This window comes from Nomia melanderi, chromosome 10 (assembly GCF_051020985.1).
Source record: "Nomia melanderi isolate GNS246 chromosome 10, iyNomMela1, whole genome shotgun sequence".
NCBI classification, from domain to species: domain Eukaryota; kingdom Metazoa; phylum Arthropoda; class Insecta; order Hymenoptera; family Halictidae; genus Nomia; species Nomia melanderi.
Window position 1 is genome coordinate 15,648,191 of NC_135008.1, and position 12,614 is coordinate 15,660,804.

Genomic DNA, 12,614 nt, shown 5'->3' on the forward strand with positions numbered 1-12,614 from the left:
TAATATGCATGTGCGAGACTCAAAGTACTTACTTTACGAAGTCTATTTTAAAAACATTCTATTGTTATTTCTAAACGTAAGGTGATACAACATAACACGATACAAACATAGAATTTTAAAGCATTGGGAACATATGCAAGGATATTGCAGGATACACGAAAATATACTTCTATTTGTAATGCTAGGGATCTTATCTTTTCTTTTTTTAAACATATTTCAAAGATAATATTGCTCGTATTATAATAGTTTAATAGAGATGTGTACATTATCTACATAATACTGTCTAAGTATGATACATTAACGAATCATAACAGAGTCATATATACATATTTCTTCTATAAAATATTCATTTATGTATAACAGAATATAAAATAATATTATAGTGCAATTATTGGAATGTTACTTCAGTAATGCATAACTGTAAATGTAAATACAATGATGTGGAATGTTAATAAAATATATAACAAACAATAAAAATATAACAAAGTATTTAAAATGTTATAATTTCATCTGTAGAAACTCTTCTTTCTGCTTGAAATATTCATTAAATCGTATTGCAGCATACCTATAAAGTGTTGTACTTAATATATAATTTTTTGAAAGTATAATAATAATTATTGATAGTATAATGAAACGTGTTGAAAAATTTTAGTCACAATTAAATAACATCTCCTAAAGTATGTACGATCGATATTTATATTTCTTACATATTAGTATATACTCACTCTAAAAAATCAAATTCAATCATTGAATGTTCACTTTGTATAAGTCCCCAACAACCCCAAAAGAAGTGTGACAAAAGAACGAATTTATTTACTTGCACATACAGTAAATTAATTTCATTTTCAGGTACATAATTTACATTGTTGTACTCCTGAAGATATATATTTAACCAGGCTTTTTGTAAACATTCTTCAGGATATAAAGAATAGTCAGGATTATCAATACCTGAAAACAAGTATATCTATTTTAAATGTAAGTTTACATATATTCAGTAGGGATAAAAAGTATCATGTTTGAAGTAATATTTAAAAATATATTTAAATTACCAGCAAATTCTGCGAAATGATTAGCTATATCAAAAGGCTGGTAATTATAAGCAGTATATTCAAAATCAATGAAAGTAACAATGTTTTCTTTTTCATTAAAAAGTACATTTGCTAGAAGTAAATCATTATGAGCAAAGACTACTTTGCTATTCAACTCTATAAGAGTCTTTTTTAATTGTTGATAATTTTCTTTCAATACAACAAATGGTTTTATTAATTTTTCGAACCTGAAAACAAAAACAATAAATAACACAAAATGAAATGAAAAATCTAATATGATACTTTTTATTACAATACACTACCTTGTTTGTTTTGAAACATCAGAAAATTGTTTTGGCATAATTTCCATAAATTTTTCTAGCTTATTCCATATACATGCTTCTTTGGATATTTCATCACTATCAGGTTTAAGTTTATGCATTTCTGCCATTCGTTTAGCAATTAAAGTATATACATCAGGTTTTCTTACCGTTTCTGTTGTAAGTATAACACCCTCAATAAATTGATAAGCCAAACCATTATTAAATGTTGCATAAATCGAATGTGTGAACCCAATTTTATTTAAAATCTGAAAATATATTTAATTATCTGCAAATGTTACATTCCTTTTGTATATTTTTACTTTCTCTTATTGATAGTGTTACATATCCTGCAAAACTTATACTTACCCGAATATTTCGTGTTTCATCTTTGCGATTAATAAGCAGATCTGTTTTATGTCCATAAACCCTGACTAAAACCATCTCGTTATAATGTTCAGAATACCACACTCCTATAAGTTTGTTTGTAATACCATTGGTAAATACCTAAAAATAAAATTACGTGTGATCATAACATTTGTAAATAATATAATCTCCTATTGATATAATTACTAATGCTTGTACATGAGAATATCAACAAGACTGTATTTAATAAAAATCTTTACAACCACTTGATATTAATTTTTTCTAATTCTATCTTAAGTAATAGTGAACGAATATAAAGTGTTATCATAATCGTTACTACTGGAAACTTAAACCTAAGAAAAACTTGTTATCAAGAGATAAAGTCAAATACCAGATAAACTGTTGAATGACCTTAATTTCTTTTGTTAAGAATTTTTGCTTCGTTCATAATATATTTTGTTTCCTACCTAAAAACATATAATATATATGTTTTTTATGTATAAAGTATAAAATTTATAATATAATAAAAATGTTGTAAATATGGAAAGAATAAACAGCAATAATTTCTATTACCTTAAATTGTAGATTATTCAATGGCCATGTTGGTCTTATTCTTTTAATTATCTCTATCGCACCACTGATAATTTCATTTTCATCTACTGTTATATCTAGATGTGGTTCTATTTGGTCCATGATTATATGTTATCTGTCAACAAATAAGAATGCTTTATACAAACAATATCCAAGATGTGCATTATACACGTAATGCTTCATATTAACACAACACGTGTTTACAAGTTTTATAAGTTGTCATTAAATAATAAGCAAAAAATACATTGCATTTTGAAATTGATAATATATAAACATTACACATTAATACATTAAAATATACCAGCTTTATGTGTGGGCTGAACTGTGAAACAGTTCCACTGTAACTGAAATGATTTGATTGAAGTGATGATACTATATACTGATAATAATTGAGAATACTCATAGCAAGAGATGACTAGAATAATGTAGAGGCCTTGAAATTATTACTAATTCCATTCAATATTCAGCATCAATGGAAATTATTCATTCTCATTTTAACCTACTAAACAATTTTGTAAAATCATACATTTATATAGAAATAACAAACAAATACATTGAACAATTATTATTATTCATTTCACTAACATTTTATTTATGGTATAAAATTACAGACCTTAGTTCATTTATTCATGTTTTAAATTAACAAACATTTAATATTATATGTTCTACATAAAATATAACAATACAATGTAAAATTTAAGTTTAACAATGATGTATTACGTTCACGGAAAACTGTCTATTAAAAACAAAATTTACATATTTTGACATCGGATAGTTCATATTTCTCGAATCTCTTATAAACTATTTAATATATAATTATTGAGTTCTAGTTATTTACAAACAAGATCATTTTAAAAAACATAGAAACTCATTTAGATGATGTTAAAGTGTTCATATTATGGAAGGTATATTGATCGACGCACCACTTTTATCCTTCTTTTAAGCTGATAATGTGGGGACTGTTACTAGATAAAAGTTGCAGAATTGTAGGATCCAGCAACGCTTAATTTAATTTACCAAAAATTAAAAAGATTTATTGTTTTAATACGTAATGAAAGAAGTTTATAAATTACAAAACTGTTTTAAATTTTAATAACAAATGTCATTCATGAAAAGCAATTGCAGATGACAATTACTTACCGAAGTAGGTATGTGGATTTTATGGTTGATTATATCCCTATAAGAGATTTCATGTTATGTTTAAAATAAATATTGTCTATCCCATTTATATGAAATCACAGATGCAATTATTATAAAATGTTTTATAAAAAAATTCATAATTTACATTAAAATTATGAAACATTTGTTTTCGATTTTTGAGACTTTTGCACAACATTAGCTAACTTCAGATCAGAATAAAATTTAGCGCATACTTATAGTCATATGGGATTAAATCTCAAAGTATTTCTAAAAATGAAAACTTCCATCAGTACCTTTAAAAATAATACATTTAGTAGGGCTGAATAAAAAAGAAAAATATTTAAAAGCACGATAATATTTAAAATGTTATATTTTAGGAAATTGTATTTAAGAAAAATGTATAATTTCATTAATTCTATCGTACTTAAAATTTTATTTCATTAAGTTACACATGTAATTGAATACTCTAACATATCTAAAAGAGTTGGTATATTTATACAAACTCACATTATTGTACCTAACAATATTAGATGACTATTGTAAATAAAATCTTCAAATGTTTTGAGAAGTCTGTACAGTAAAACCAGTAGTAAAAAGCCTCTTGTATTGTAAGTAGATATCCATTTTATAATTTTACAAATAATATACAAACTTATTTTTCAATGTTTATAATTTATATATAGTAATTTGATTAAATATAACTTCTCAACAGACGCAAATTTTTGCAAAGTATAACAAGAGTAAAATGATAACATAAATTCTTCCCTAACTCTATATTAATCATATTTCAATTTCATAAACATTTTAAATATCGAATAGAGACAATGGCGAATTTAAACAAGTATCTTACTTGATTTTTGAATTTCGTTCCTAGTTCTTTGTTATTATGTTACGGTGTATTGGAACTATATTCACACAAAACCTCAATTCCATGCGCATACAAACTGAAAAGTAATTCATGTAAAATGCCAAAGTAAAATTAAGTAAAAGTAAACTAGTACGTGTGTAATTCAAATAAAGCAAATTGAAATAAATGTGTTTTAACATATACGTGTTTAAATTAATTTAATTTATCTCAAATGTATTTTGTACTGTGGTGCAATATATGTTTGTACTTACATGAAATTAATATTAACTTTGTGTCTATATATTGAAAATGTGTAATTACAATAAACGTGCATTTACAAGAAAATTTCATTGATTTTACATGATTATCTTGTCCAGCACGTTGTGTTTAATACATGTTTAAGTTACAAGATATCGAATAAATATACTTATTCCTTCATAAGATATTAAAAAGTTGAAGATTATTCATTGATTTAATGATCACTCAAAACTCGAAAAAATGTCAAAGAAAATACCGCTTCGTTCCAATGAAATTCAACCAACATTTAAAGGATTTCTCGAAAAATATAAACAACGAACTGCTGTGTCCAGGTATCAGAATTACATACATAATATTCTATTTACAAAATTTAATACTAAAATTATAATATAAGTACAAGTTAAACGTTTTACATTATATAACTTTCTTTTTATATTTTGTGTTTGATATTTATTATATATTTAGAGATATTTTTTCATAAGAAAAGAATGACATTATTTTATAGCACCCTGAAACCAATAAACACAAATTCAGAATTAAATGAAAGTTTAGACACATTTGATAACTCTGTACCTCAAAATGAAGGAAATAATGTAGCAGACACAAGAACCAGTATTATATCTATTGTAAGAAAACTTATTGTTTTATATATAAACATTTTATGGATACTAGTGTCTTTACAGTGAAATAAATTTCTTTTAGGATAGTTCAGAAGATTCGTTCTTAAATGATAATAGCAAAACTCCTATAAAAATATCTGATAGCAATGTCATGAATAAACAAGAAAATTGTGTACAGAAGAAATCAGTTTCAAGACTTAAACAACTAAATGCATTGCCAAAGAAGTTCATTCAATCCTCAGATAGTGAAGATGATATAATAAAACCATCTTTGAATTTAAACAGAAAGAATAGAATCCTTAATGATAATAAGCATGAGTCTGAAACAGACCAAAATTATCCAATCATAAAAAAAGAACTTGATACATCTAATGCATCTTCATTAGCTTCACCAAAAAATGAGGTTTATAAAGATATTATAAAAGAAAACAATGCAATAAAAAGTGATATCTTAAGAACTCCGAAGAAACATATAAAATCTGAAAAAAAAGAAGGTATTATAATATCGGATTCTGACAGTAATAGTCCACAATTTAAAAGTGTTTACAAGAAAAGCCCTAGAAAGGAATGGGTAGGACCAGATTTTAAATTAAATTTAAAATCTTTAGGCTTAGGTAAACAATTAGATCCATGGATTCAGTCTACAAAGGCAAAACCTATAATGTCTTCTGTACCTGTAAGCACTTATCTTACTAAAACTATCAATACTAAAACTATTATCAATACTAAAACTATTACTAGAATTATTATTTAAAAATGATTTATTTTTAGGTCACAAAGAATAAATTAGAGGATAGGTATAAGCATTTAAAAGATCTTCAGATAGAAATTCTTGAAAAATTTTATTTTGCATTGGATCATATTCCTTTGCCAGTTTTAGAAAAATTTCCAAATTTTGATATGCAAACATTTCAAGATTTAAAAATGCTGCATCAACACGTTAAAGCAAAAGTACGTTTGATTGAGAAAAAGTTAGCGCACATACAAACCGATGAAAATGTAAAATCTGTCACTGAAAAGATCTGTAAAAGTACAAATAGTTTTATGACACCTTCATCAACAGAAGCTTTAAACCAACAATCGATATTAAGTATTTCAGATAATGATAGTTTTAATTCATCTACTATGAATTTGAATGATTCAAATTGTATTAATAATATGATAATAGAGAATACGTCTCCAACAGTAAAAGAATATCATTCACCCTTAGAAACCAACAGTATATCACAAATAAAAGAGCAAATAGATAACAATAGTGTACATTCTTCACCTATTCAAGGAAAAAAAAGAACATTTCAATTGAAGAGACCTATTAAAGCAACTTTAGGTACGGAAGTTTCTAAACAGATAGAAGAGATATGGGAGAAACAAGAAAAATCGGAAATAATCAGTACTAAAATACTAGTTTCTGATACACCTACAATTAATAATGCACATAAACCAGCAAAAGTTGATAGTAATGAAAGCATGCATCCTATACAAAAAAGTAAAGAAGAAAGTTATCAGTCTAACGCGAATCTGAAACATGAAAAATCTCAAAACAGTTGGAATGATGTGTTAGATGTACATGGTAATTATATAATGTATAAATAAACGTAAAATTAAAATAGTGTAACTTATAATTAATATTATAATTATTCATTTATTGTAGATAATACCTCATATTCTCAAGAGATAGTGGACTGTTTAACTCAAGAATTTGAACACTTCCCTACATTGAGTAAAGATTGTAATATAAAGTCGAATTGGGATTCCTCAGGTAAATTTTAATTGTAGAAGGTACTCATTTCTCAAATTATAATTGTATAATGAGTATAAGTTTATAAACTTTAAATGTATATTCGTAGTATTCGATACATCAGCAACACAAAACCAAATGATACAAAGCCAATACAGTAACCAAACAATACAAAATCGAGCTAATATTAGTAATAACAGAATTGAAGATAATAAAGAAGAAATACAATCGACTGACAAGAAAATTAAGGAGGCTGTTTTTACTGGGAATTATAAAAACGATGGTGTTAGCGGTGAATTTGATAGTTTAAATTATCCACATTCACGGGAAATGTTAAAGGTGAAGTATTATTTTCTTTCAATTATTTATCAATTATTAAAGCAGATATACTTAAATATATATATAATATTTTTAGGTATTTAGACAAAAATTTGGATTATATTCGTTTAGGCCAAATCAACTACAAGCAATTAACGCCGCAATTTTGGGGTTTGACTGTTTTGTTTTAATGCCAACTGGAGGAGGAAAATCCTTATGTTATCAATTACCAGCACTGTTGTTACCTGGAGTAACAGTTGTAATTTCTCCATTGAAGAGTCTTATTCTCGATCAAGTTCAGAAGCTTACATCCCTTGATGTAAGATTTTTTGCGCATCGTACTTTCTATATTATCATTATTCTTATACATTTATAAGTCAGTAACAAATTTTATGTAGATTCCAGCTGTACATATGTCTGGTACACAAACAGATATTCAAATGGAAAGAATATATCGAGAACTAGCAAAGAAAGATCCAGCTCTTAAATTATTGTATGTTACACCAGAAAAAATATCTGCATCTCAAAAACTTTGTAGTTACTTAAGTACATTGTATAGCAGAGGATTATTAGCAAGATTCGTCATTGACGAAGCACATTGTGTAAGTCAGTGGGGTCACGACTTTCGACCTGATTACAAAAAATTGAAATGCCTTAGAGAAAATTATCCAAAAGTACCAGTAATTGCTTTAACAGCAACAGCTACACCAAGAGTTAGAACTGATATTCTGCACCAATTAGGCCTTAGCAAGCCAAAATGGTATGTTATTACACAAAAATTACATTTCTGAAAGTTACAAAAGCCATTAATCTTTTTTCCAGGTTCATGTCTAGTTTTAATAGGCCTAATTTAAGATACAGCATAATTGCGAAGAAGGGAAAAAATTGTTCCGATGAAGTAATAGCTATGATAAAAACAAAATATAAGTCTGAATGCGGTATTGTGTATTGCTTATCTCGTAAAGATTGCGATGATTATGCAATGCAAATGAAGAAGAATGGCATTCGAGCATTAAGTTATCATGCTGGACTTACAGATAACAGTAGAAGTGATATTCAGGGTCGATGGATTTCAGAAGAAGTATGCAAAATATTCTATATAAAATATTTTTAACGTTTATAAGTATGTATATAATAAATTTTAGATTAAAGTCGTTTGTGCAACAATAGCGTTTGGAATGGGTATTGACAAACCAAATGTGCGCTTCGTAATACACGCAGCACTTCCAAAATCAATTGAGGGTTATTATCAAGAAAGTGGACGCGCTGGCCGTGATGGAGAAAATGCAGACTGTATTTTATTCTACAATTACGCTGATATGCATAGAATCAGAAAAATGATCGAATTGGATAATTCAAGCCCCGATGCAGTAAAAACTCACATAGACAATTTATTTAAAATGGTGTCATTTTGTGAAAATAAAATGGATTGTCGCAGGGCTCTACAATTAAATTATTTTGGCGAAATTTTTGATCGACAACAATGCATGGCTAATAAATCAACTTCATGTGACAATTGTAGAAGTAAAGTAAGTAATAATTGAAATAATGAGGTGTCGAATTTTTCAAATGACGTAAGACATGTGTATTTCATGCAAAATATTATTAAACTTTTTAGGACGATTTCACTACGTTAGATGTAACAGAACATGCAAAACAAATTGTCAAAGCAGTACGTGATATTAACCAAATGAGAAATTGCAATCTCACATTAGTATTTTTGACAGATATATTTAAAGGAAGCGATCTTAAGAAAATTAGGGAATCAGGTATGCAGATACAATTTATCATACCACATTTTATTCCAAAATATTTTATTCCTAAGTATAAGCGTAAAATATTTTTATAGGACTTACTAAACATCCTTTGTATGGCTGTGGAAAATCGTGGAACAGAGGTGATATAGAACGTTTGCTACATTATATGGTATTGAAAGAATATTTACAGGAGCATATGTACATCAATAATGAAATTGCTTGTGCCTATATTAAAGTTGGTTCCAATGCAAAGGAATTAATGACAAGAAAGGATACAAAGGTAAATAGAACATTTGTGTAATGAACCCTTTGGAGATAAATGTCGACATTTTGGCGAAATCAAATCATATTTGGAATACTACATTGCAAACAAACATTTTATTATTCAAGCATTCGATATGTAATTTAGCTTCATACGCTGAAAATTTTGTATACTTTAAAAAATCTTCGTCCGCAGAGGATTAATATATAAGCTTCAAATATAACATTTTAATTCTACTAACAAATAATTCTATTAACAGGTTTTAATCCCCATAAGATCCTCCAATAATAGCACTACTGCGGTGGCTACAGTATCTACAGTTACGAAGAAAATTGATAAAGTTATTTTGGAACTACAAGAACGCTGTTACAAGGAACTGATGGAGATAATAAAAGGAATTGCTGGAGCACTCGATATTTCTGCATCTTCGGTAATGAATATGATAGCAGTCAGATCAATGAGTCAGAAGTTACCTGATAGTGAAGAAGCTATGTTAGAAATACCGCACGTTACTAAAGCAAATTTTGAAAAATACGGGAAAGCTTTATTAGACATTACACAAAAATACGCTGCAGAAAAATATGGTAAAGTATTCCATTTTATTGATTATAGAAAAGCTATATGTATCTATGTAGTTTTTTAAATTAATTTATTGATTAAATATAATTTATTATCATAATTTACAGTATTATTAAATGAGGATGCGGAAGAGAGTAATAATGATGACGACGACGACGACGATGATGGTACATGGGATACTGATATTGCTACATATTCAGGTAAAACTAACAGAACTGGTGGTAGAAAGCGGAAAGGTAAAACCAATTATCGAAGTGGTGCGAAGAAGTTCAAGCGAACGACATCAAGGCAAGTCATAAAAGATATTTTTTATTTAATATAATTTACATAATTTATATTATTTCCTGATATATTAATAGCGTGAACAAAGCAAGAACTACAACGAAAGCAAAAGCAACATCAACCAAAGGTCCTGGCCTAGTTAGTTTCACCCAACGGAAAGAATTTCTTTCAAATCCTAATAGGTTCATGCAAATTGGTTAATACTCCTTTTGTATCATATCTTTGTGTTCATAGGTGTGTCACATAACAATTATGACTGTTTTTTTATACTTCAAGATACAATGTATTTATATTTATAAAAATTTGGTATTAGTATTAAGTATTATTTTTGTATGTTCACAATGTAAATATATATATATATATGAAACTTTATAATAAAAAAATATATTTTTAATAATAATTTTAAAAAGATGTGTTCATATTAAATAATTAAGGGAACAACAGATTATATATTTTTTATTTAAACTAAATTTACAAGAATTATTGTATATTTATATACATATTCACAAAATATATATTTTTACTATTTAAATTAATAAATAAAAATTCATTGTAATAGCATATCTTTTTTGACAACAGTACATTAGAAGATAAATCTGCGATTAAAATAATAAACTACCTTGTAACTACGTGTTATCTTATTTATAATTCAGGTTGCATTATTCTTGCTTGACGATCCTCATTTTTAATATGCTTCTTTAATAAATTCATGACTTCGTTATCAAATTCAGGTGGGGTGGGTTTTGCTCCTGTGGCCCAATAGAATATGTCCCAATCATTTGATGGTAAATTTATGAGACGGTCATACAGTTGTAATTGTTCATCATTAAAATCAGATAAATATTTTTTGGCGAATGTACTTAAAAGTAGGCCGTTTTCTAACATACCTCTCTTACGAGATTGATATATTAGCCTATAAGAAGAAATGTTATTATTGTCATTTTATACTTGTATTTCTCTTAATAATTTCTCCTATTACTACCTGGCTTTTTTAGTTGTTGTACTTTCTTCATTACGTTCAACATACGGCGGTATATAAGGTTCATGACCTTCCAGATGAATTATGTCTTTAGATTCATTTTTATATGCTGTACAATTCATTGAAATACATCTTACCAATGGTACCGGTTTTACCTTAAATTACGCATTACTTTCTTAGTATAGTTGTATAAAGATAAGAACATAATTACTTTTTACTTTATACATTTTAACTTACAACTGATACAGCAGATCTTATAAAAACATTCATTCTGTTATTGTATCTTTCGAGTTCAGAAAACAAAATTTATAACTCTATCTTATGAGGTTAAGGAAAATGTACTATCATAATATATACTGGCATTGATCGAAAGAAGTATGTATATATAACTGTAAAAGTTACGTTACTTATAGTTGTTTCTTAAAGCTTATCCATTGGATTATTTTTATTCGGAAATTCATGGTTAACATAATATAGTTGTTTATACTTATACATTACAAAATTATACATATTATATATAAATTAGATATAGTTCTGCTTCTCATCACGGTGAAGCCAGAAAGTAACGATTACGTTCTTCCCACTTCGCCTTACCCCTTCCACTACTTCATTTTTCATCAGCGGGTATCCTCCAACAACCTTCGCAACCATCGTAGAACCCACTGGTAATGGCAGGGAGAGGATAAACTGTGTTTTCCTCAAATCACGCCATACTCTAATTATACAGAGAATTGACAATGTGAGCTAGATTTTAGAAGCAATTGATTGGCGCAACGATTTAGCGTTTCAATAAATACTATTAGTGTAGTTGTTATTGTTGTTATTTAATAAATTGTTTGTTGTTAACCAAATTGTTGTTCATTCGGGATTTATCCTACAATCGGTAACTCAATGGGGATTTAACATTACAATGGGTACATACATGTACACCCGTCCCTCAATTTACGCGGTCAGAAAATATAAATTAAAATTTATATATACTAGCTTTTATTTTCAATATCTTTTCTTTTGTATTTACAGACTTTATTTGCGCGATTTTCATTCGTGTAAAACGAATCCACGTGAAACGGATACTCTGCATAAATTGAAGGACAAGTGTACAGATATAATTATAAACTTGTTTATAAATCTATGCGAATAAACTACATGCTTTATTTTGTTTTGTATGTATTCAAATGGTTATAATAGTTCATGTAGGACATTCTTTTATTTTCTGTTCTTCCTTATATTTTATAGCGTATAATGTAAATGTATAATATTATAGTTTATATACTGTGTCGAACAGATCAATGTGTTTGAAGAACAGCACGTTGTTTAAGCAGACACGTACATTAAACATCTAAAGTGTATTTGATATTACTTTAAAATATAGTGATATCAAATCATTGTGGTACAAATTCCATATTGATAACAGTTACAGTTACTTCATAAAATGCAACGAATATAGAAATAATAAGTTAGTAAAATAAATATTTTATATTATATGGTATTTGGTAACAATTACACGAATGTTACATTGAATTTAAAAA

The 12,614-nt window shown here is 27.3% G+C and overlaps 3 protein-coding genes across 15 annotated transcripts; 1 reads left to right on the forward strand and 2 right to left on the reverse strand.

Moving 5' to 3' along the window:
• Window positions 1–228: 228 nt before the first annotated feature.
• On the reverse strand, window positions 229–4,389 carry eas (ethanolamine kinase 1). 13 transcript variants are annotated; one of them, XM_031980679.2, is made up of 8 exons: window positions 2,919–3,070; window positions 2,607–2,807; window positions 2,288–2,420; window positions 1,718–1,855; window positions 1,352–1,617; window positions 1,050–1,276; window positions 726–948; window positions 229–565 (listed from the first exon to the last, which is right to left on the reverse strand). In XM_031980679.2, exons 3-8 carry the CDS (start codon window positions 2,405–2,407, stop codon window positions 499–501), a joined length of 1,041 nt encoding a protein of 346 aa, XP_031836539.1. In that variant the 5' UTR covers window positions 2,408–2,420; window positions 2,607–2,807; window positions 2,919–3,070; the 3' UTR covers window positions 229–498. The 13 variants fall into 13 exon arrangements, with proteins under 13 accessions (XP_031836539.1, XP_076227845.1, XP_076227844.1 ...); XM_076371730.1 differs by having other exon boundaries at window positions 2,585–2,807; XM_076371729.1 differs by having other exon boundaries at window positions 2,510–2,807.
• Blm (Bloom syndrome helicase) lies at window positions 3,665–10,534 on the forward strand. Its single transcript, XM_031980674.2, has 16 exons — window positions 3,665–4,053; window positions 4,735–4,882; window positions 5,056–5,176; window positions 5,253–5,846; window positions 5,942–6,740; window positions 6,822–6,929; window positions 7,018–7,247; window positions 7,324–7,545; window positions 7,625–7,986; window positions 8,049–8,307; window positions 8,372–8,755; window positions 8,845–8,995; window positions 9,076–9,263; window positions 9,505–9,829; window positions 9,932–10,112; window positions 10,184–10,534. Exons 2-16 carry the CDS (start codon window positions 4,791–4,793, stop codon window positions 10,305–10,307), a joined length of 4,140 nt encoding a protein of 1,379 aa, XP_031836534.1. The 5' UTR covers window positions 3,665–4,053; window positions 4,735–4,790; the 3' UTR covers window positions 10,308–10,534.
• An 11-nt stretch (window positions 10,535–10,545) lies between these two features.
• Window positions 10,546–11,737, reverse strand: LOC116428664 (succinate dehydrogenase assembly factor 2, mitochondrial). The gene is made up of 3 exons (XM_031980597.2): window positions 11,323–11,737; window positions 11,089–11,240; window positions 10,546–11,019 (listed from the first exon to the last, which is right to left on the reverse strand). Exons 1-3 carry the CDS (start codon window positions 11,353–11,355, stop codon window positions 10,749–10,751), a joined length of 456 nt encoding a protein of 151 aa, XP_031836457.2. The 5' UTR covers window positions 11,356–11,737; the 3' UTR covers window positions 10,546–10,748.
• Between the last annotated feature and the right edge of the window lie 877 nt (window positions 11,738–12,614).

Bases quoted from the DNA above. Each gene is read 5' to 3' on its own strand.
- eas (XM_031980689.2), bottom strand. From the start codon at position 2,407: ATGGACCAAATAGAACCACATCTAGATATAACAGTAGATGAAAATGAA. The intron at 1,618-1,717 runs GTAAGTATAAGT...ATATATTTTCAG, and splicing joins ATGAAACACGAAATATTCGG to ATTTTAAATAAAATTGGGTT. The intron at 566-725 runs GTGAGTATATAC...AACACTTTATAG, and splicing joins ATTGAATTTGATTTTTTAGA to GTATGCTGCAATACGATTTA.
- Blm (XM_031980674.2), top strand. From the start codon at position 4,791: ATGTCAAAGAAAATACCGCTTCGTTCCAATGAAATTCAACCAACATTT. The intron at 8,756-8,844 runs GTAAGTAATAAT...TAAACTTTTTAG, and splicing joins GTGACAATTGTAGAAGTAAA to GACGATTTCACTACGTTAGA. The intron at 9,264-9,504 runs GTAAATAGAACA...TTCTATTAACAG, and splicing joins TGACAAGAAAGGATACAAAG to GTTTTAATCCCCATAAGATC.
- LOC116428664 (XM_031980597.2), bottom strand. From the start codon at position 11,355: ATGAATGTTTTTATAAGATCTGCTGTATCAGTT. The intron at 11,241-11,322 runs GTAAGTTAAAAT...GCGTAATTTAAG, and splicing joins TAAGATCTGCTGTATCAGTT to GTAAAACCGGTACCATTGGT. The intron at 11,020-11,088 runs GTAGTAATAGGA...TTCTTCTTATAG, and splicing joins ACAACAACTAAAAAAGCCAG to GCTAATATATCAATCTCGTA.